At 37.2% G+C, this 21,929-nt stretch overlaps 1 protein-coding gene across 2 annotated transcripts in view; it reads right to left on the reverse strand.

The window, feature by feature from the left end:
- The window catches only part of LOC122796555 (palmitoyltransferase ZDHHC11-like), a 1,296,289-nt gene that overhangs the window by 421,846 nt on the left and 852,514 nt on the right, over positions 1–21,929 (reverse strand). For both annotated transcript variants that reach the window (XM_044065129.1, XM_044065131.1), the window contains exon 6: positions 9,084–9,239. In XM_044065129.1, coding sequence (XP_043921064.1) covers positions 9,084–9,239 — 156 coding nt within the window. The remainder of the gene's footprint in view (positions 1–9,083; positions 9,240–21,929) is intronic.

Below are 21,929 nucleotides of genomic sequence, written 5' to 3' on the forward strand. Positions count from 1 at the left end.
ACAGCTACAGCCTCTAAAAATAACTCATCTGCTCTGCAGTCTATTGAAAACAATATCTGCAGATTAATTTCCAAACCCCCCAAAAAACAAGAAAAAAATAAATAAAAAAGGCAGCTTGGTACACAAGTCTCAGGATACAAAGTGTCCAGTTCTTCTAGACACACTGGTGCCAGGACTGGAAAGAGAAGACTACTAAAGTAGAAGTTAAAAAAAATAGAAGCTGAAGTTATGGAACGCCTGCAAAGTAAAGGATTTAGTGTAGAAAGTCTAGAAGAGGTTATGTCACGGCATGATGGAACAATGAGAACTACAAGTAAGGGAAGACGGGAGGAGTGTGGGACATCTGAAGGGGAAATATGAAGATGGGAAAGAAAAAAGATTTAATATGGTGCAATATTTATATAAAGGACAAAGCAAAATGAATAAATACAAAAAAGCACCAAAGATATTTGGAGAGAAATACAGGCAAAGGCATCCGGAAATGGAAAATTTTACAATATAAAAAATAAGAAAACAAAGGGGAAAAGTAGAAACAGAGTATTAGTACTGGATAAGTTAAAGAAATAGTAAAGTTATGGAATCCCTGTTATGTAAAGGATTTAGTGGAGAAAATCTAACTCTGATAACATTATAAAGCAACGAGTTCCCAAATTAAGGAGAAACAAGAAGAGCTGGAAGTATCTGATCAGTATACATATGTGAATACTTTGGAACCTTCAGTAGGAAACCAGTACAAAAGTTCAGTTGGAGCTGAACAGCAAGGGAAGAAACAGGAAACTGTGGCAACTCTGAGGCAGTCAATGTTGTAGAGTGATAGACCATTGAGTTCCCATATAAAAGAGCAACGGATGATGCAGGATGCAGCTGAAGAGAATATGTCACAGGAAGGTGGTTCTGTAACTTTCTGTAGAATGCCCACATGTATCCTTAGTTTAGAAGAAAATTATCTAAAGGAAGAGTTGTTTGATTTAATAGAGATGGAAAGACATATTAAAATCAATGAAAGAAATAGATTACAGAAAGTCAAGTAAGAGCCAAAATACTAGACGTTTGCTAAAATACATGAAAACAGTAATCAATACTGTTCATAGAAATTCATGAAATTTCTTCTTCTTCTTTCGGCTTTTCCCAGTTAGGCGTTGCCACAGCGGATCACCTGTCCGCTCATGATTGGCAGTGGAGTTTTACGTGTGTCGAGTTGCCAACCCGGCACCCAACCTTCCACAGAAGGCACACACATGCATGCACTCACACCTAGGGCCAATTTAGAGTGTCCAATCCACCTACAGCATGTCTTTAGGATGTGGGAGGAAACCGGAGCACCCGGAGGAAACCCACGCGACCACAGGGAGGACATGCAGACTCTGCACAGAAGGCACCCCAGCCAAGGATTGAACCAGAGAACTTCTTGCTGTGAGGTGGCAACACTAACAGCTGCATCACCGTGGCCTCCCAGAAATTCATGAAATATTACCGAAGTAAATAGAATATACTACTTTGCAGGTAACGCCCTACCAGAAAAACACAGGGCAATACGGGCAAGGAAGGGGAGAAATCAAATGCCATCATGGAAGTATTGAATAGAGAAAACTATAAAGTAATTAAGACAAGAAATGCCGCTGTTAAGAGAGTACAGAAGAGGGAACAGATCAACAAAAATACTCAGAAAGATAGCCATGATAAAAGCAACACACAGCATCAGAACAGACCGGGATCTATCATACACTATTGCAAACAATAAACTGCATATATACCCGCTGACCTCACAAGATCAAAACATAGTGAAAGTTTTAAAACATGAGAAGAACAAGTCTAAGATGACTTCCCAGCTTAGCTTAACAGAAGCATATCAGTGTCATGTAGTAATGGAAATCAAAACAAAGTAGACAAAAATCAGGCAGCAGCTGAATGTGCCAAAAACTGAATGAATATAATGTGAAGGATCAGATGAGAAGGCAAGAAATGTGAAAAATGCAAAAATATAGTTGCAAGTACAGAAAACTCCTGGAACAACCTCATGTCAATCAGGATCTAACAAAGGAATGGCTAAGGAGAGGTGAATTTAAATCAAAAGATGAAAGGTTACTATTGGCAGCCAAGGAAGTGGACTACATACACTTCAGTTTACAAAGTCCATTGACAATGTAGGAGAAAAGTACAGTTGTGTACACTTACCATAAATGTAGATGTTAGAGTGTATTCACTGTTGCAGTCATTACATTTGCCAATTTTCTCTAAATCCAGAGCTGGCTTTGCCACTGCAGTCTTGCAGGGCCTTACAGCTGGCCCTAATACAGTGAATACACTCGGACATCTACATTTATGGTAAGTGTACATAACTGTACGATGTTCTTCATGTTTCACTGTTGCAGTCATTACATTTGGGTAGATTCCCAAAGCTATGGTTGGGAGGAGGAATTTAGATAGCATTAGGGCCAGCTATAAGGCCTTGCAAGACTGCAGTGGCAACGCCAGCTCTAGATTTAGTGAAACACAAAGAACATCAGAGAAATGCAGGTTTAACAGTCGCACACCTTGCTGCTGGGTGTGATACACTAATGGCAGAAAGCCTGTATACTGAAAGTTATAATAATGTGGCAAGACTGTTATACTGGTGACTGTGCAAACATTATAATACTTAAGTAGCTGAAAAGCACTGGAAACACGAGACACAAAGCATTACAGATGATGATGAAGTTTGTATCACATGAGATCAACCAATAGTTCAAAAAATGGATGTGAGAAAACCAGATGCAGTAGTCAGTGAAAAGACAAAAGTTGCACTGATCATGTTAACTGATACACCAAGTGATTAGTGTCTTACACAGAGAGACACACAAAGTCATAAAATACCAGGATTTGCAGGCAGAAACGAGGGCAATGTGGAAGAAGGATACCCAGACAGTTCCAATACAAGTAAGAGCAAAGGGTCTTAAATAAAAAAGAATTTACAGTCATATTTAAATATGTTACTGATACAAGTCACTCGATACAAGTCACTCTCTATGAATTGCAGTTGGAGTCGATTTAGGGTACACTGCAGGTGCTATGAACAACATTTTTGACTAACATCAAATACTGAAATAATACTAATTTCATAAACTTTAATCATACTTTTACTTAGGAATGGTGTCCATTCTGTTCATGGTATTAGAAACCCAAAAGCCTTTGAGAAATTAAACCAATTGTAAACACCCCTGTACTACCCCTACCAAAATCAAATGGCTACCAGTCTTCTAAGCAGTTGAGCAATACTTTGGGTTTCTTTTCAAACAACTTCAACCAGTTGTCTTTCCACCTTTTGATGCCAAACTCTATAAAAACATCCCCTACAACCTTTGCAACCTCTCCCAATTAACTCTTTCACTCCAGATCACCCAAAGCAAACTGCACTGCACAAATCACTCCTCCATTCTTGAACCAAAACTCTACCCACTTTTAGTGCACAACTCAAAAGTCAGCTACATCAAAAATCTGATTGCAAGCGCTTTTCCACTGGACACATCACCTAACTCCCTCCTCAATTACATCACTTCTGCTGTGACTATCTGTTCTCACCCGCTGCTTCCCTCTCATATATACTACTTAGATTAATCCACATTTGTTTTTATGTTCTGTTAATAATATTTACGTATTGTTTCAATTGTGTACTGGATTATCTGCCTTCTGTGATTACTTCATGTTTGTGAATTTGTTATGTATTATTTATTTATTTTGGGTGAACTTCTTCAACTGTTCTATGCCTGCAAATGGTCTATTATGATCAATGTACTATCGTGACAGACAAACTATATAAATAAAGAAAATAGGCAAATGTACCATAACAGTACATGTTCGAATGATCAGTGCTACAGTAGCTTAGCTACATGGGTTACACATCCTGCAAAGGGTATAATATCCAGCCAGCTTCCTAAGCTTAAGGGTACCTCCCACACCCAAACTATTAACCAGGTTGAACAGAGGTTAAGGAAAAGAGTGGTTAAGGGAGATGTGGATTCAAATAAAACTGGTCTCTCCACCAAAAAATTCCTCTTCTCACAAACCACAAAACTGGAATCTGGAATGTCAGAGGATGTTGAACCTGGGACAATAATGATTTTAGGTACCACTAAATTTGTCTCATGTGGATTCTTACTAGAGGAATCATAGATGCCATGAGACCTAGAATCCTGACAAAAAGTCCCTTACTGAGACTTTTGTTTGATTGGGAAAAAACATAGGACTAAAACTAGATATAGATCTATTTGTTTTTTCTTGTGGAAGAGAAGCTCTTTGAACTGAGGTGTCTAGAAGACACTACAGGAAAACAATCTTGTACAAAGAGGTTAAACAAGACTTTTGGATATTCTTCTGATAACCCTAAATTTGTGCAGATCATCTGTCACCCACTTGAGATATTCCAGACACTTTGAAAAAAAAAACTCTACAAAGATAAGAAAGTTGTCTAAAAGGAAAAATATAAATACTCTGTAGTCTGCAGTAAACTATCACTGGAGCTATACACTTTCAAAATGCACCTGGAGCAGTGGATAACACAAAGGGTAATGCAGAGAACTGAATGTGTGATCCAGACACATATAACCTTAATGAAAAGCATCATTTAAATCTAGGATCACCCAAAAGCTTAAATGGAGAATTAGAGGGAACAAATTATGAAGAGAGATTATTTTGAATTTGGGAATGGTTACAAAATAGTTTAAAAAGGAAAGATATATGACTTGTCTCCATTAAGCTTCTTCCATTGTCACCACAGACATTTGTAATAAAATCATTCTCCTATCCCCTCATGAGTCAGCAGATGCTTAATGACACACTGGAAAAAAGAAGTTTGATGTGGCAGATGAGGAGGAATCCCTTGAAAGGGTGTAAGATATTCCCACTATCTGTATCTATGATGAATAACTTTCAAAACCCATTTGTCTGAGACCATCTGTTGCCAAAAAGAGAAATGGAAGTTCAGATTTTTGGGAAGTATTAAAAGCTTGTCAGAGTGGTAAAGAGGGGGAGGGGCATGAAGATAGTAATTTGCATTTGTTAGACTGTCCTTTATTAGCAGTGGCCGTCCTTTCTTCTTGGAGCCTCTATGCCATTACCTTTTTAACAGTCCTTTTACCAACATACCGTGTCTGCATATCAGAAAAATGTTGTAAAGGTAGCAACAAAGCCTTTAGCAAATGAAGAAGACAGAAAATCTGTGAAATTTACCTCCCTCATCAAACATTCTGAGCATCTCTGCAACAGGTGGTCCAAAGACAACAGGTACATGTAAGGCAGAATTCAAACTTACAGATTTAATATTCTCAGGAATGTTCTGAGTACTCAACCAAGCAAGCCTCCTCAAAACTGTTCCAGTAGCAGCAGTGTGGGAAGTGGCATTAGCCACATTATAACACATTTCAAAGACTGGGTAGCCACTTGAGACACATATGCAATAAGATTACACAGACATGCTTTTTCCTAAGATGAGGGAAAACAAGTCACAATGTTCCTCATATTTTTAAAAGAAACAATCATAAGCCAACATATGTGTGACAATATTCTGAAAATAAGTGCTCTGAAGAAAACATTTTTTCCCAAATCTATCAAAAGCTATCCCTCCCTTGTCAGAATGGAAGAGACTGGAACTAACCAGATGTTTTGCTGAGGACTTTATGCACTTTATCTGCTTTTTTAGGGGCAGCAGACTGGCTGTAATAAGCACATCCTCCAATGCTGGAAAAATAGGAGGGATTAGAGAAATTCTACTTGCAGTAAATTGCAATATTTCCTAACAGTGGAAAATCATTATGTTCCCACTGAAACAAACAATTTATTCTGAAAATGTTTTTCAGGGACAGACAGAAGCCACACTTTCCTTAGAATCAGTAACCTGAGGAGAAAAAACAGAAGTTTCTGGTTCACAATAATTTTGTAGTTGAAAGTACTGACCTTCTTCAGAAAATGAAGAATCCTATTTTTAGTAACCATTTGAAATGACAGGATCTGCTAGAGTGAGTTCCGAAATATGGAGACTGAATGGCCAAAAGAAAAGACTTGCACATGTTAAGTCCAAGATACCATTTCTCAGAATTTTCTCCAAGGTATGGTGATCTTAGAGCTGGTATATAAATTTGGAAGGTGCATACAGGCTTGCTCCCTTCTGCAAAACAAAGTTTATAAAAGAAAAGCTTTTAAAATTTGCTCTTCTCGTGTTTTTTTTTTTTTTTTTTTGCTTTTTGGCATTTTACATTTCAATAGGCAACCATTTTACTTTAACCTGAAACAGCAGAACTGCCACAGCCTGAATTAAACCCTAAGGTAAGCCCAATAAATTTATGTTGCCCAAAGTAACTATGATAGGAGAAGACAGGCATCTTAAGGTTTTTTTTTTTTTTGTTTTTGTTTTTTGTTTTTTTTAACAGGACAGGCACTCAAGTCTGGCTGAGGAGATGGGCATTTGCTGCTCCTTCTTCACAAGAGTGATTTTCCTTTGCCTGCCAAGGGCATTCAACAGTGGACGTTTCTAACCCCTGGTCTATGGTAGTTTCTGGGACACCACCAGATGGAGCTAAGAAAAAAAGATGGTCTGAGGAACCAGAAATTGTCACAGCAGACTCACCCATCTGTGGCTGAGGCACTTTAATAACCTACAGAAGTGGTAAAGACTGAATGTTATATTTTTGTTTTTGAGGCTAGGAGAAGGAAGAACTGAGGAACTGGTAGCTTAATACATGGTACAGTCAAAAAAGGTGCCTGATTCCCAGGGAAGCCTAGTAGCAACAGTAGTTAGTGAAACAGGCAAGTATTAAAAAAGTCAATTTTTCAAACAAAAAAAAAAAACAGAATGGAAAACATTTACCCCAGCCCCAAAAAGCAAAAATAACACAATTTTTACCATGGAAAAAAACAGTTCAAATTTAGTTTAAACATTTTTTTCACAAAGGTAAAACTAACACTCCTGTTAAAAAGTTACAGTCACATGACAGTCTACAAAAGCAGATAGGGGTAGCCTCAGTCACTAAAACACTCAGAACACTCCAAAGACCGAGGATTCAAACAACTCCAGTAGATGTACAGCCACAAATAATCCCAAATTAAATTTTTCACAGCTTAAAATAATTATTTTCACAGAAAAAGATTCTGTCAAAAAAGTAAACATGCAAGTTTTTTTACCCCCTCATCTACCCAGCACTGAAACAGCTTTGACCAACTATCTATCCTTGAAAGTCCACAAGACTCATGGCAGGGGTACTTATCTAGGAATCCCTTGTCAGTACAGGACACCCCAACAGCCACAGTGGCTTTCTGAAGAGCTACACTAGTGATACTGACACATAGTGATAAGCACAATGAAAAAGCCAGCCTGACACTTAAAAACTGAGAAATGTTCTTCTTCATCTTCTTGTGGAAGGAGGAAGGAAGAACTCTGGTGTGTGTGTGGGGGGGGGGGGAGGGGGTGGGGGGGGTTGTCTGTGTAATTTCACCTTAATTACTATGCTAGGGATTTTCTAACTGGAAGGAAAATGGGCTTTTAAAGGAAAACTTAAAACCTACCTGTCTACAGTTTTTCCTAGTCCAGAAACGATGACACCACAGAATGCTAAAGGTCTTGGTTTGAAATCCCAAACGACACCAAATATTCTCCCTTCAAGTCTTTCTCTGGAGGTATGTGCATCTGTTTTATGTTTGAATATATACACAACACGACCAGTGAAGGATGTTTGTCCCAAACCATAATTCAATATGGCAGCAGGGCTTAGGGCACACATTAAAATGAAAACCAAACCAGATCAATTCATCCAGAAGGCTGGAAGGTAAAACCTGAGTTCCTACGGAACTCTAGAGCAAGAGTTCAGCTAGAAAGATCAGAGGACCAGTGGCAGTCCTCATCACTAAACATTTCTAGTGTGTGAAAATCAGCATCCTCTTCATGGAGTTTCCTCAGAGAACCCATCTAAGAACATCTTCCTGGAAAACTGCAAGCATGCTGTCTCAAGCACTGCAGAGGCGCTGGTAAAAGTACAAGCAGATAATTGGTTAGAGAGAAACTACACTTGTAAACTTGTAAGGCGACAGGAGCACATAATCTAAGTTCTCATTTCAAAACTTATAAAACTGTGCCATAAGTAAGAACTGCCTTAAACAACTGCTATTTTTCCTGTAGATTTACAAAAGTAACTCATCAGAGATGTGTATTGTTCCACTCAGACTAAGCTGATTTCCAGCTTCCAAGGAGAAGTGTGCATATACCTTTGTCTTATACACATTTTCTCCTGGGATTAAATCCAAATGGGGAGGGAGTGCAGTGCTTGCTTACAAACAGAATGTGTATTACACATGCACAGTCTTCTGATGTGCATCTTTGTAAACATGCAGCAGGTAAAGCACACCTGCTATTAAGAACTAATGGCTTCCTCTATTTTTGTTACTGTTATGTTATTTATAGCAAAAAGCACATCATGAACCACGCAACAGCAAAGCTCACATTTTCTAGAAGGCTGTTAACTTCTAAATTCTTGCCTTTAAATAAAAGTTTTTCTTAAGGGCACAGCAGTAATATTCAGTGACCACTGTAAGGTGATGAGTAGTTGGGTCACTCTCACACACCTCTGGGTGTCAGTGACAAAAAAGAAAGCTCATTTTACATTCAAAAGAACCCCTCAAACTCACAACAGAAACATGTATAGATAAACTTTTATGTACACCTAGATTTATACATTTTTTTTAAGCTTTGACGTCAGCATTTTCAAGATACGTCACTGGCTTATAGTGGTAAGTGTTCAGTGAATTATCAGCAACTTGCATTAGAAGTCTTTGGAAAAAAAGGTCACACTTCAATTCAATGAAGAATGGCATAATTAAGTGCTCAGGTTTAAGCTGTGACTAGTGCATTATTGGTGGCACTGAAAATATGCTAACCAAAAGATCCCAAAATATACACCAAATAAGTAGCTGATGTAATGCATGTGGGCAACAGAAAGAGAAGAAAAGAAATGGGTAATCAACCAAACTGATTCTGAATATTTCTCCACTTACATAATATAAATGAATGTACCATACAAAAATGATATACATAATTAAACACAAACATACACATTACTTACAAAGGTAAATGTGAAACCCTAGTAAATGCCCAAGTAGAAGCAGAGATGCAACATTCAGCACAAGTGTAATGACTGCTATAACCAGGATGCCAGCAGATGATGTCTCAACAGGAGCAGATGGAAGGAAGGCCAGCCATGTTTTATTTCCACTAACACCTACAGAAAAGAGATGAAACACTAATAAGTCAATGAAAATCGTTACGTTGTCAAGAACCACATATCACAGTCCTGATATCTGGATGTTGCAGCCAAACAATTCCACTACTGTTATACCCAGATTTTACCCTAGTATATTACATAATATTATATTACATGCACTGCATTTAATGTACCATTTATAGCTAACATTTTATAGCTTTTAACTGGTTAGCAAAACAATACTGTCTCAGTCCAGCTCTCATAAGGTACTGGATGAAGTACGTTCTTCCCTCTTCATCCAACAAATGTTCTGTCTACATTTTTGATGAACAGATGTTCTGTGCAATGAGCTATTAACACAACTCTGACAGGGTGAGACACAGTAACACTGAACAAGTGCAGAGATATCAAAATATGCCACAAACACTGGGTTCTGAATGACATAATTTTAACTCCCTGCTCAAATGCCATTCAATGAGAATGAATTCTTGTCCATATCAAACAGCAAGAAAAACACTTTTCCAGTTATTTTACTCTCACCTATACATCACTACAGCAGACACACCAACTTTACTGGAATATTTTACTATATGACACTGGCAGTGTTCATTTTCTGGTGTTGCATTCTGGACATTAGGATACTGGTGGAGGCCCACACATCTGTTGTCCAAAACCATTCATTGAAACTATGTATCCACCCTACAGAAAGTATCCTAACCCTCCTCTGTCAGTGGTAGAAACCCTTCAACCCACACCCACATATATCAAACAGTGAGAATAGTCAGTCCTCTGATAAGCATCTCACTAGGAAGTTCTGACAGATATCACCTAATGTTTATAATTTGAAATAACTGTGCCTCCACGTCATAGTAGTAGAGCACTGGAGTCCAAAAAACAGGTACATGACTTTGAGGCCTGAGTGTCCAAATTATTCTTTCTGGGTGGCACAGTGGTGCAGCTGTTAAGTGTTGTCACCTCACAGCAAGAGGTTATCCTGTTTGATTCTTGGCTGGGGTGCTGTGTTTGCATGTCCTCTGTGCATTCACATGGGTTTCCTCCGGGTGCTCTGGTTTCCTCTCACATTGCAAAGACATGCGTCTGAAGCATTTCTCCCCCAGCCTCCGCTGAAAATAGGCTCTGTCCCAGTCAGACTTTCCCAGTAAACAAATGTTAAATAGATAAATAAAATCAGTACAACTATCCTCCTGCATCTCTTGTTCCTCATCATTTTCCTGGTTTTAATTTGTAATTTACTACTCCTGGTCTTTCACAGTTCCATCACTTGATCTTCCTAAAACTGCCTGTAAGTAGCTGGTTATACACGAAGGATGAAACTGGAGTACAACTTGCATAAGTAAACTAGTTTAACAGAGTGCAACTTTTTGCATGTTTGGAGAACAGTATAACAAGAACTGCACCATGGAGTTTTTTTATCTATTCTTCATCTCCAAGAAATTATTAGGCACTGGAGCAAATAATTTCAAGTTCAAGTTTATTAAAGTTCTTTAGGACCACAGCACCATTACAATATAAAACATTTACAATGATAACAAGATAGCAACAGTAAAGTCATAAGACATCAGCCATCAGCTATAATCATACACCAAGCCAAAGAAATACATTTCAAGTGCCTGACTAAAACCATCAAGTGTGGGGCACTCATGAACTCACAGAAGTAACAAACTCCATAGGTAGGGATCCTGATAACAAAAAGAAAGTAACCAGAGGTTTCCAAATTCACCCATAGAACTGCCAGTAGCCCTTCAGAGGATGAAAACAAAATCCATGCAAGGCAGGATTCCATAACTTCCTTTGGGTAGCAGGAACCCAATGCCTGAATTGACAGATTAACAATCCTATAGTAGACTGATAAGCCATTGAAGACTGTGCAGAACTGGCATAATATTTTAACATGGTTACTCAGTCAGCAGCCTTGCAGAAAAAGTTCTGCACTGTTTTTACATGATCTAATTCTGTGTTAGGTAGAGCCTTGTATTACAGTAATACAATCTGGAAGATACCATTGCATGGACAACATTCGAGAGATTAGATTGAGGTGTTTAATCCTCAACATATTCTTATGGTGGAAGTAATAACACTTTACTACATTTCACACCTGATCTTGAAATGTAACTCGAGTCAATAACATCTCCTGATGCTCCTTTTGTGCAAACTCAAGCTTATCTCTTACACACACACACACACATATATATACATATATATATATATATATATATATATATATATATATATATATATGTATATACATATATACACTATGGTAATATAGGAGCACCAGAACCTCTTAGAGTTGCATGATCATTGATGGCCTCAGTTTTTGCAGTGTTCAGTTTTAAATGACTTAAGTTTAGCCTCAAGAACATCAGTCAGTGAATTAATACATGCCACCTCTTCCTTTGGGAAAGAGAAACAGATTTGGTTGTCATCCACATAACTATAGTGCACTAAACCTCTTTTCGTCAGATCTCCTAATGGAAGCTTACACACAGTGAATAATAAACGGCCAAAAACAGATCCTTGTGGAATTCTGCATTCAATATGTTAAGGTGGAGTCAGAGTCCAGAACAGACATTATATGTATGGTTTGGCAAGTAAGAAAAAAACTAGTCAAGAACTATAGATGTAATTCCACAGTAAGTGTGCAAGTGATCTATTAGGATGCCATGATCCACTGTGTCTATAATGTACTCTAGACAACTTTTTTGTATATAATAATGAACCCTAGCTCTCACAAATAAATCAAGTTTCTTGTCAAAAGCCATTAGTAGGTCTAATTACGAATCTTGAATCGCACTGGGTTTTAAATACAGTATACTGGAGGGGTATATCAACGTGCTAAGATACCGGAGAAAAATATACTTTACAATCAAATATGTAATCCAATACTGACTGAAGTGAACTAATAATCTAGCCTACTCTGTAAACTGACTAGTGAAGTACTTTATGTATATTTAAACACAAAGGATTTCCAAAATTTCCAGATATTTGTTAAACATGTATCCTTAATTCTATCAATGATTGTTTTAATACTGATTTTATGATGCCACAAGCAATTCTCTGAATATCCTTAGCTTGATTTATTGTTTTATTTAACATTTGTTTACCAGAAAAGTCCAACTTGGAACAAAGCCAATTTTCAGAGGAGGCCCAGGGAGAAATGCTCCAGACGCATGTCTTTGTAAAGTGGGAGGAAACCCACATGAATGCAGGAATGATATGCAGACTCCGCACAGAAGGCACTCCACACAAGAATCGAACTGGAGAACCTCTTGCTGTGAGGCAACAGTGCTACCACTGCACCATCCATTGCTTTCCAGGGCTTTTTGTTGTTGTTGGATTAAAGTCCAAACCTACAATGACAGCACTTGTAGGATTCTGTTACTGAATTCATGTTTCATTAAAAATTTACCAATCAAAACCAGAAAGAAAGCATGAGTATGCCCCGTTTTATGTAAAAACCAAATTAGATCTCCTCCTGACTACACTCCTATATGCGTGAGTTTTTCATTTTTTTTAAGGGGGGGCTAGTACATTGTCAGTGTGTATTAATACTGTAGCTCACACTGCATTTCATTGTAGAGTAGACTATAGTGTTTCATTACACCAGGAATATAAAAGACAATTTCGAAAGTGAAGGAGGACACTGAGATACTAGCTGAAGGAGGGAAGACTGAAACAGGTATCTGAAGGGAAAAAGGACTTGCAGCATGGCTGGATTTTCTTTTCTGGTGCTTTCGGACAGGGAAGTGAAGTAGCAGATTGTGTCTGTCTTTTGCTGAAATCCTGGATGATGGTATTTTGTGGAATCAGGAGAGAAGTCTGAAACAAATAGTTCCATGCCTGCATATGATTCAGCAAGAAAATGTGTTGCTCTGAGCCTAGTACAGAAAAACCATAGATGATTACCAGAGTTCTGGCAGGTGATTTTTCTACTTTTCTCATCAGAGGAACCACGGTGCCTGGTCACTAGGATATTCTCAACAGAGTAGTGAGAGGCTCTGGCCATCATTTTACATTGTTATAAGATTGTGGATCCCCCCAAATGCTTTGTGGATTACAAGTAACTGGGATCCATATGAGCTCCAACTTGGGCCCCATCATGCCTGCAGCAAGACTGTAAGTAGTCACTGGCCAGAGAACAGGGTTATAATAGAGTGTTTCATAGTTGGTCTGTTTAGAATTTATCAAGGGGGTTGAGGGTGTTAGTACTGCTCAAGGACATTGCATTTTCTCATATTTGTATTGTTGCATTATAAATCTTCATTGTTCAATGACACTGCATTTTGACCATGTTTGCTGCTCAATGACATTGCATTTTGTCATATCTGTATTGTTGTATTATAACTCTCTTACTGCTTAATGACATTGCATTTTTTCCAGTGTTTGTACTGCTGCATTATAAAGCTTTACTGCTCATTGATATTGCCTTCTTTGTGCATGTTTGAATGTCAAGACCTTTTTCTGTTGAGTTCTGGGGAAGAGGGTGAATGTATGTTTTCATTGCATGCAAATCTCACCTTGCCTTATTGCTAACTGGTGCACTGTTGAAATAATTTGTTTGTGGTTGTGCTATTAACTTTTAAACTAAATCTGTCACCTAGAATAAAATCTGTCATTCTTGCCACCTTGGTGTGTTGGGCCTATAGGGGTGTCACCAGAGTCAGGTAGAAAGGAACCCATGTCTACTTCACTTACACCTGCGGGTACGCTACAATACCATAAAAAATAAAATTTCTCATCAGTCAGCACTGGTGGTATAAGGGTATAAAATCCTAGCTACAGACCTGATGACCTGAGTTTTTCTAGCAGCTCAGGTGCACAAGCAGAGAGGCTGGGTGAGCTCATAGTTAGGGACAGTGACAGCAGCTCCTGTCTAGCTTGCACAACTGCTCTAATGATAGGCCCACTGCTGGAGACAAAAGGCCTATTATGATGCAGAGACCTGACGTCAGGAAAGATCAGAGGAGGTTACTAGGCTATCAACCCAGAGGTCATTTCAAGCCTATCTGTTTCATCCCAATGTAATACCATGGATACTCTAGTCAAAACCCAGGATTGTATTGACTGCCCATGTCCAGGAGGGTTGTGGGCGCTATCCCTGGTAAGACTTTACAGTGTATAAAGACACTATAAAGATATGATCCACAGGTTATGCTATAAAGATTTTAAGGGCATAACAAAAGTAAGGCTGGGCAACAAACCTGGTACATATGGGTGTATGTGCTGTAGTTGCTGTGAAGACATTATTAAGCACAACAGTGACAAATTTGTCCACCCAGTGTCTGATAAGCAGTTTAATTTTAACTGTGTTGCTGCTTGTAATAGTGTTAATGTGGTCTGTCTTGCTACCTGTGAAAAATGTGATTCATTTTACATAGGAAAGACCACAAGGAAATTAAAAGAGCATATAACAGAGCACAAGTCAGAAATAAGAAGAAATACTGGGAATAATGCACTGTTTCAGCACATCATGCATAAAGGTGTGGATCACATCTTTAAATTTAGAGTGATAGATACTGTACAAAAGAGACCTAGAGGTGGTGAATTTAATAATCTTTTAGAGAATAAAGAATATCAGTGGATTGCCAGGTTCCATGCAGATTTAGAACCTGGTTTAAATAATGTAGTCACTTTTAAACATGTGCTTGTTAAAATACAACAGCAAAATTTGTAACATATACCTTTAGAAATGTTTTAATTGATGATATAGTGTGATTTGTTGGCTGTGGTCCCATGTTACCCTTTGGCTCCTATTTAAATGTAAAGTGTATTGTACTGTTTTAGCATTGAGGAAGGTTGTTTAACTGAAATATTTGCTGCATTAAAGTCCGTTTTTCCTGACGGTGGATTTGTGTCTTCATATAGTAACTTTTTGCTCCAGTCTTCAGTGTACCAACTAGTTGGCTTCAATTGAAGACTTTACAGTGCCAATCCACTCATCCAGGTTCCTTCTGAACAATGTCATAGAGGTTTTCTGCTGCACATGAATTGGCAGCCTATTCCAAAGACGTGGCAGTCACTGGGAGATAACTCTGTCCCTCCAACACATCCTATTCAAGTCACAGGGAAGATTTAGTTCACTGGAATGGGTAGCTCTAGTATCGTTTGATCTATGAATTTGCACCAAATTCATTAGGTTAGGGTCGGAGATACTGTGTACGTAATAAAGGATTTTCGACTGGAAACAGACTGCCTACTCTGCTTGGATTACTTTCGAATACTGAATAATTCTGTACAATAATTAAAATTATATATTTTTTTATTATTTTTTGACTTGGGACAAGTTTAAGTTCGCTACTTTTACTACCATTATCTGATTTGAATAATACACAGTGATTAACTAGATATATATGGATTGAAAATCTTCCCCACAGAGAAGTTTCTTACACTGTTTTGTTTTTGGACCCACTATACTTGTTTAGTGGATTGTTTGAGACTTCGGGAATACCAAGGTGATTGCTTGGTAAAATGGACTTTTTCTATCCTGAATAATGAAAAAAAGGCTTCTTTTGAACAGACCTAGGTGATAATTTGAGCATTTGTTTTCCGTTTCATGTCATGATTTAACTGCTGCTATCAGCTGATAAAATTCCTCCTTTTTTAATATTTCTGAACGGGAGTGTGCTAGATATGTGGTATATACCTTTAAATGCTAATACACTAGCTACAGATATTGTTAAATCATAGGGTACACAGACGTTACACAGAACTCTGTTAGAAACAGACCACAATTTTCAGCTCATATATCATCAGTGTGTGTTATTCATTAAGACTCCTGATGTAACATGATGTTAGAATTGGGAGAAACATCTGGAATAACTGACTGAATATATCTGAAGAACCGAACAGATATGTTTTTGGTCAAAGGTTTCTATGTATGGAACTACCGAAGTTTAATCTTCAATGGAAAACGTCTCTGCACCCCTCCCCTCCCAAGTACCTGTGCTGCTTGAAGGAAATTTGGCTGACAAATCTGAAGAAACGTAGTGTTCAACATTCCTGCTTATTTATTTTATTTTAATTTAGTTGACATTTGTTAACCAGGATAGTACAACTGGGTCACAGTACCCGTTTTCAGCAGAAACCCGGGGAGAAAAGCTCCAAATTTAGACATTTAGGTCCAAAGCACAGATAGATTACAGTATTTACAACACAATGTCTGTCTAGACATTATTTATTTCCAGTATGATTACCAGGGAAGTCCACTGGGCCCAGAGAGCCCGTTTTCAGTGCAGGCCCAAGGAGAAAAGCTCCATTTAACAGATTACAGTAAAGATAGCAGTCCAATAAAAGTACAAGTACAAATACATATCAAATAATACAAAGTGTGAGCAATATTGCCCATAGTGGAAAAATATGATGCAGATACATTTTAACAAACTCATAGAGTTAAAGTCAAAAACTATTTACAATATTTACAGAGTGTGACATTACTATTCACAGTATTTACAACACAATGTTTGTCAAAACATTACAATATACACTACAAACAGATTAAAGTTTTAAAAATGTTCAGCTGCTTAGAGATTTGCTTAAAACTTTACAACATTTCAAAACATTACAATGTATTAATAATAGATCTCTGAAAAAGACAGTAATTAATGTACTTAGACTTATTAACATGAGAATAGGCTTTCTCTAGATGCTATAGACAGTTTTACTTAGAGAAGGGGGAAAATTGCATTGTAGTTTTAAGAGTTACAAGTTTAGAAGGGGGTAAGAGAGACAGAAAGGAGTGTACAGGCTAAGGTTAGGCTGAAAGCAGAAGAGTTTTTGGAGGGGGGGCATAGATATAAAAAGGGATAAGAAAGACAGAAAAGAAAGGAAGGTGGGCAGAAGAAGCAAGAGTAGAGGTAGGTTAACCTGGAGTTAAACATGTGTAGAGCCATAACTTATTTAGGTGTACTTTGAGAGAGGCTTTAAAGAGTGTCAACACTTTGGGTTGATCTAGTGACTGAGGGGAGAGAATTCCATAGTTTAGAAACAAAGTATGAGTATAGACATTGCCCTGGTCTAGAAGATTTGGAGATTTCTAGCAGGTTTTTGTTTTGGGATCTGAGGGTTCTGTTTGGTGTGTAGTGTTAGACAAGCTTGTCTAGCCCAGGGGAAGCAGTGGGTTTGTAGATTAGGTTGTGTATAGTAGATAGTTGGATGAATGTTAGTTGGTTGGCGAATTCAAGCCAGTATAGTTCATGTAGTAGTTTACAGTGGTGTTTATGGTATTTGGAGTTTGTGGCAAACTTAGCAATCTTGTTATACCATTATTTCATTTTTGTCTTGGTGGAGTTTTTCAGGTTGGTGAGTATGCTAGAACTATAAAGTAGGGAAGGGAGTAGGATTGTTTTTGCCAGGCTAGTCTTGCTTGATGTGGTAAGGAATTGTCTATTTCTGTACAGAAGTCCAAATTTCTTGTGTACTTTTTTCATGTTTTACTGGATATGAAGGTCGAAGGTGAACTTATCGATAATTACAGCAAGTAATTTTGTTACCTGTACTCAAGTCAATGATAGGGTCATCTGAGTGGATGTTAAACTGGTTAGAGCTAAGGGTGGTATTTTTGGGGTGAAAGACCATACGTTTATTTTTTTTGGGATTTAGAAAAAGTTGGGCATCTGTAATCCATGGTTCAATAGTGGTGAAAGATTTTGGAGTACTACTGAGTAGTTCTGGAAGAGTGCGAGAGGGGTGGAATCATCTGCATATTGAATCAGTGTTCTAGAGGAAGAGGAGGTATGTAAATTATTAGTGAAAATATTAAAGTGAGTGGGACCTAGGATGGAGCCTTGAGGGACTGCTGTAGGGTTATGGAGAAATGGGGAAAGTTGGTTAGACCATTCAATGGCTTGCCTCTGGTCTTGTAGCTAGCTTACAAACCACTTTACTGTGGTAGGGAGCAACCTAGGTTAGACAGGGTAGTAAAGGAGTAGGGTCTGTGAGACCATGTCAAAGGCTTTAGAGAGGTCCAGAAACTCTGTGAACACAAGGTTTCCTTCATCTCTGGCCCTATTTACAGTGTCAATAATATATAATAAAGCTGTGGAAGTGCTGTGTCCAGGTTGGATGCCATGCTAAGTTTGAGTAAGCAAACTGTTCTGCAGTAGGTATTCCATTAACTGTTGGTAGATACACCTTTCTAGAATTTTGGATATAAGAGATAATATAGATATGGGGAGAACGTTTGATATTTCAATGGAGTTACTACCTTTATGTATTAGGGTTATATGAGATAGTTTCTATATGGAAGGGATTACAGATTCAGATAGAGATCTATTTATAAGGATGCTGATTGGATAAGCGACTGAGTCACTGTCGAGTTTTAGGTATTGTGTTGAGAAGTTATCTGTGGATGTGGAGCAGGGTTTTAATTTGAGTAGTAATTTTTTCTATTAATGAAGTGGATACAGGCTGAAAGGAGAAACAGGTCTTGTCAACTTTGCTTCAGCTACATATGTTATTTGTGGGGTCTGAACTAGATGGTGAGGAGTTATTAGTGTTAGAGTTGGAGAGTAAGTCAGGGGGCCCTGTGTTAGTGTTAGTAGGTCAGCTATGGGTTTTATGAAGTGCTTATTAAATTCTTCAGCTATAAGGGTTGAGGGGGCATTGGAAGAAGGGGAGTGCTTTTTGTTTGTAAGTGGTTTGATAAGGGTTGATATTGAGTGCCAGATTTTTGGGGGGTTACTTTATGTTGTTGCTGAAAGTATGAGTAGCAGGATTTTTTGCTTTTGTACACTAGTTTAGTTACACTATTGTAAAGCATTTTGAAAGACAGAAGATTTTGTTCAGTTTTATTTTGTTTCCATGTATTCCAGGCTTGGTCTCCATTTCATTAGGTTCAGACAGTCTTGGGTTATCCATGGGGTTGTAATTTTTTTAACTCTTTTTGTTTGTAAAGGGGCTAGAATATCTAATACTTTCAGGAAGGTAGAACTGAAGTATTGGGCAGCATCACTGGCAGGTAGTTTTAGAGATGTCCAGCTTATTGTATGGAGTAAATCATTAAATATTTGTTGACTGAATTTAGTTGTGTTTCTAATTGATTTCAATGTGTGTGTTTTTGGATGGCGGGTACTAGTTCTAATGGCATATGTGGGAAGATGGTCACTAAGTGAGACAGAGGAGACTTTTGTTGGATGAGATACTAGGATCCAGCCCAAAGTAGAATGGCAAGTGAAGTCTTTGTTATATCTTGCTGGACTTGTGATTAGTTGTGAAAAGCTACACAGGTTATACTATAGGTGGGAGACTCAGTCAGGATAGAATTCCAGTCGATGTTCACGTCACCTAGGATGACTGTTTCTTATCTTATTTTACATTTGTTGACCAGGATAGTCCATCTGCATGTGAGCCCATTTTCAGCAGAGACCCAGGCAGAAAAGCTCCAATAAAACAAGAACAACATTGACAGGTACAGTGTCGGTTTTACATAGAATTTAACAGAAATATCTAGAGACAATAAAAAAAGTACAATACACAATAGGCACTTTAGTGAAAAGGAGAAAGTTATTACAATATAGTAAAGTCATATATATATATATATATATATATATATATATATATATACATATATATACATATATATATATATATATATATATATATATATATATATATATATATATATATATATATATATATATATATATATATATACATATATATATATATATATATATATATATATATATATATATATATATATATATATATATATATATATATATATATATATATATATATATATATATATATATATATATATATATATATATATATATATATATATATATATATATATATATATATATATATATATATATATATATATATATATATATATATATATATATATATATATATATATATATATATATATATATATATATATATATATATATATATATATATATATATATATATATATATATATATATATATATATATATATATATATATATATATATATGTTTTTTTTTGAAGGCAGGGTTCCATCTTTAGTTGATCATTGAAGTTTTGTGATGTCCAAGAAAATCTATCTTCCAGGATAGGCCAGGATAGGTATATTGTTCAAAAATTGACCGAACAACAAAAACAAACTGGGAAAGTGGCAGCACGCTAATCAAGACTAACTTCGGACTTAATAAATGACTTTAATAATGCACAGGTATACTGTTTCCAGGTGGAATATAAACTACAAATATAGAAGAATATAAAAGGGCTATCCCTCCACTTTTCTTTTATGGCGTATCTAATTTATGTATGGCATAATTGTGAGGTGTAATTTCTGTATCTCTTATATTTGGGTGTAGCCATGTTTCTGTTAAGACTAATATATCTGGTTTGTTATGTTCTATCCAGACATTCAGAGGGGTTAACTTACTGCATATACTTCTTAAGTTCAACGTTATTATATTTAGGTTTTTTGTGTCATTTAATTTATTTATTTTTGTTAGCATTTGCAGTTGGGTCTGGGTTTGGGTGTACATCTCCGCTATGTAGTAGGATGAGGATTAGATATGAATACAATGAGTTGTATTTTGTACTTGGGGGTTGGAGTTAAAGGTATAAAATGGGGGTTGAGGGATATAGTGGTTGCTATTCTGGTGCTGGAGATGTATGGGAGGGTATAGTGACATAGCGGAGGAAAAATGTTAGAGAAATGGTTTTATTTGTGAGGTAGGTCGGTGGTAGATGTTAGTGATGTATAGTAGTATGCAGCAGTTTGATAGGAATGTGCTGTAGTGAAGTTATGGATTATTAAGAATAAGGTTAGGCAGGAAAGAAATATGGAGGAAATAAACAGAGAAAAAATTTCAAATTATATTATGTTGTAGGGCTTGAAGAATGCTTTTGTTTCTATGGGTGGTGTAGTGCTAAAAGGAGGTGGTCTGAGTAAATTTGTATATTGTCGAATTATGTTGTGTAGTTATTTGATTGGTCAGTATGGACTGTGGGTGGTGTGTCTGTGGTTGTAAATGTAGGAGTGGGGGGGGTGAGTGGGAAATGGGGGTAGGTTACTGGAACGGAGTAAGCCTGAGCACAGTGAGGATGAACAGAGTGGGTAGACCTTGGTCTTGGCTGAAAATTGTTAGGACCAATCAGAAACACAGGTACAAGTTAAGTAAGTTCACACAGACATTCTAAGTTATAAAGTTACTTTAAAGTTATTTTTAGAGGGAATTTTGCCAATATTAAAATACAGAACTGACCTTCTTGCTTTATACGTGGGCCGTAAATTATCTATCTAATAATTACCAATTGGGCAGATGAGAGAAGGCATTAGATGACGGATTTTAAGCTAGGAACATAGATTGGAGGGGGGACTCATACAGTTAATTAAGCAGCTGTTTCCCCTGGCAGAGGGTTGCCTTTTCTGCATAAGTTAAAGTATAAGAAATGTCCTGGTTACTATATCAGCACCCTTAGCATTGAAAGTCAGTCACCTACATTAAAGTTATTTTTTTTTTTGTTTTTTATTCATCCTTGCAGACAGTGCCGGTTTCATGGGAGTCTGCTTAGATATTGGCCATGGTCGTACAGAGGGGAGGGGGACCCAGTCGCCTCAAAAAGGAGATGCTTAAAGCACTGAAAAAGAAAAGTGTTGTTGCTGGGAAAGAAGCCTTAAAGTGTCTATTGTACCTTCCTCGATGAAAAGAAACAGCAGCAATTGACGAAAATGTCAGTAATTAT

Source organism: Protopterus annectens, chromosome 3.part0, assembly GCF_019279795.1.
Source record: "Protopterus annectens isolate FY-2018-M chromosome 3.part0, PAN1.0, whole genome shotgun sequence".
Lineage (NCBI taxonomy): Eukaryota > Metazoa > Chordata > Ceratodontiformes > Protopteridae > Protopterus > Protopterus annectens.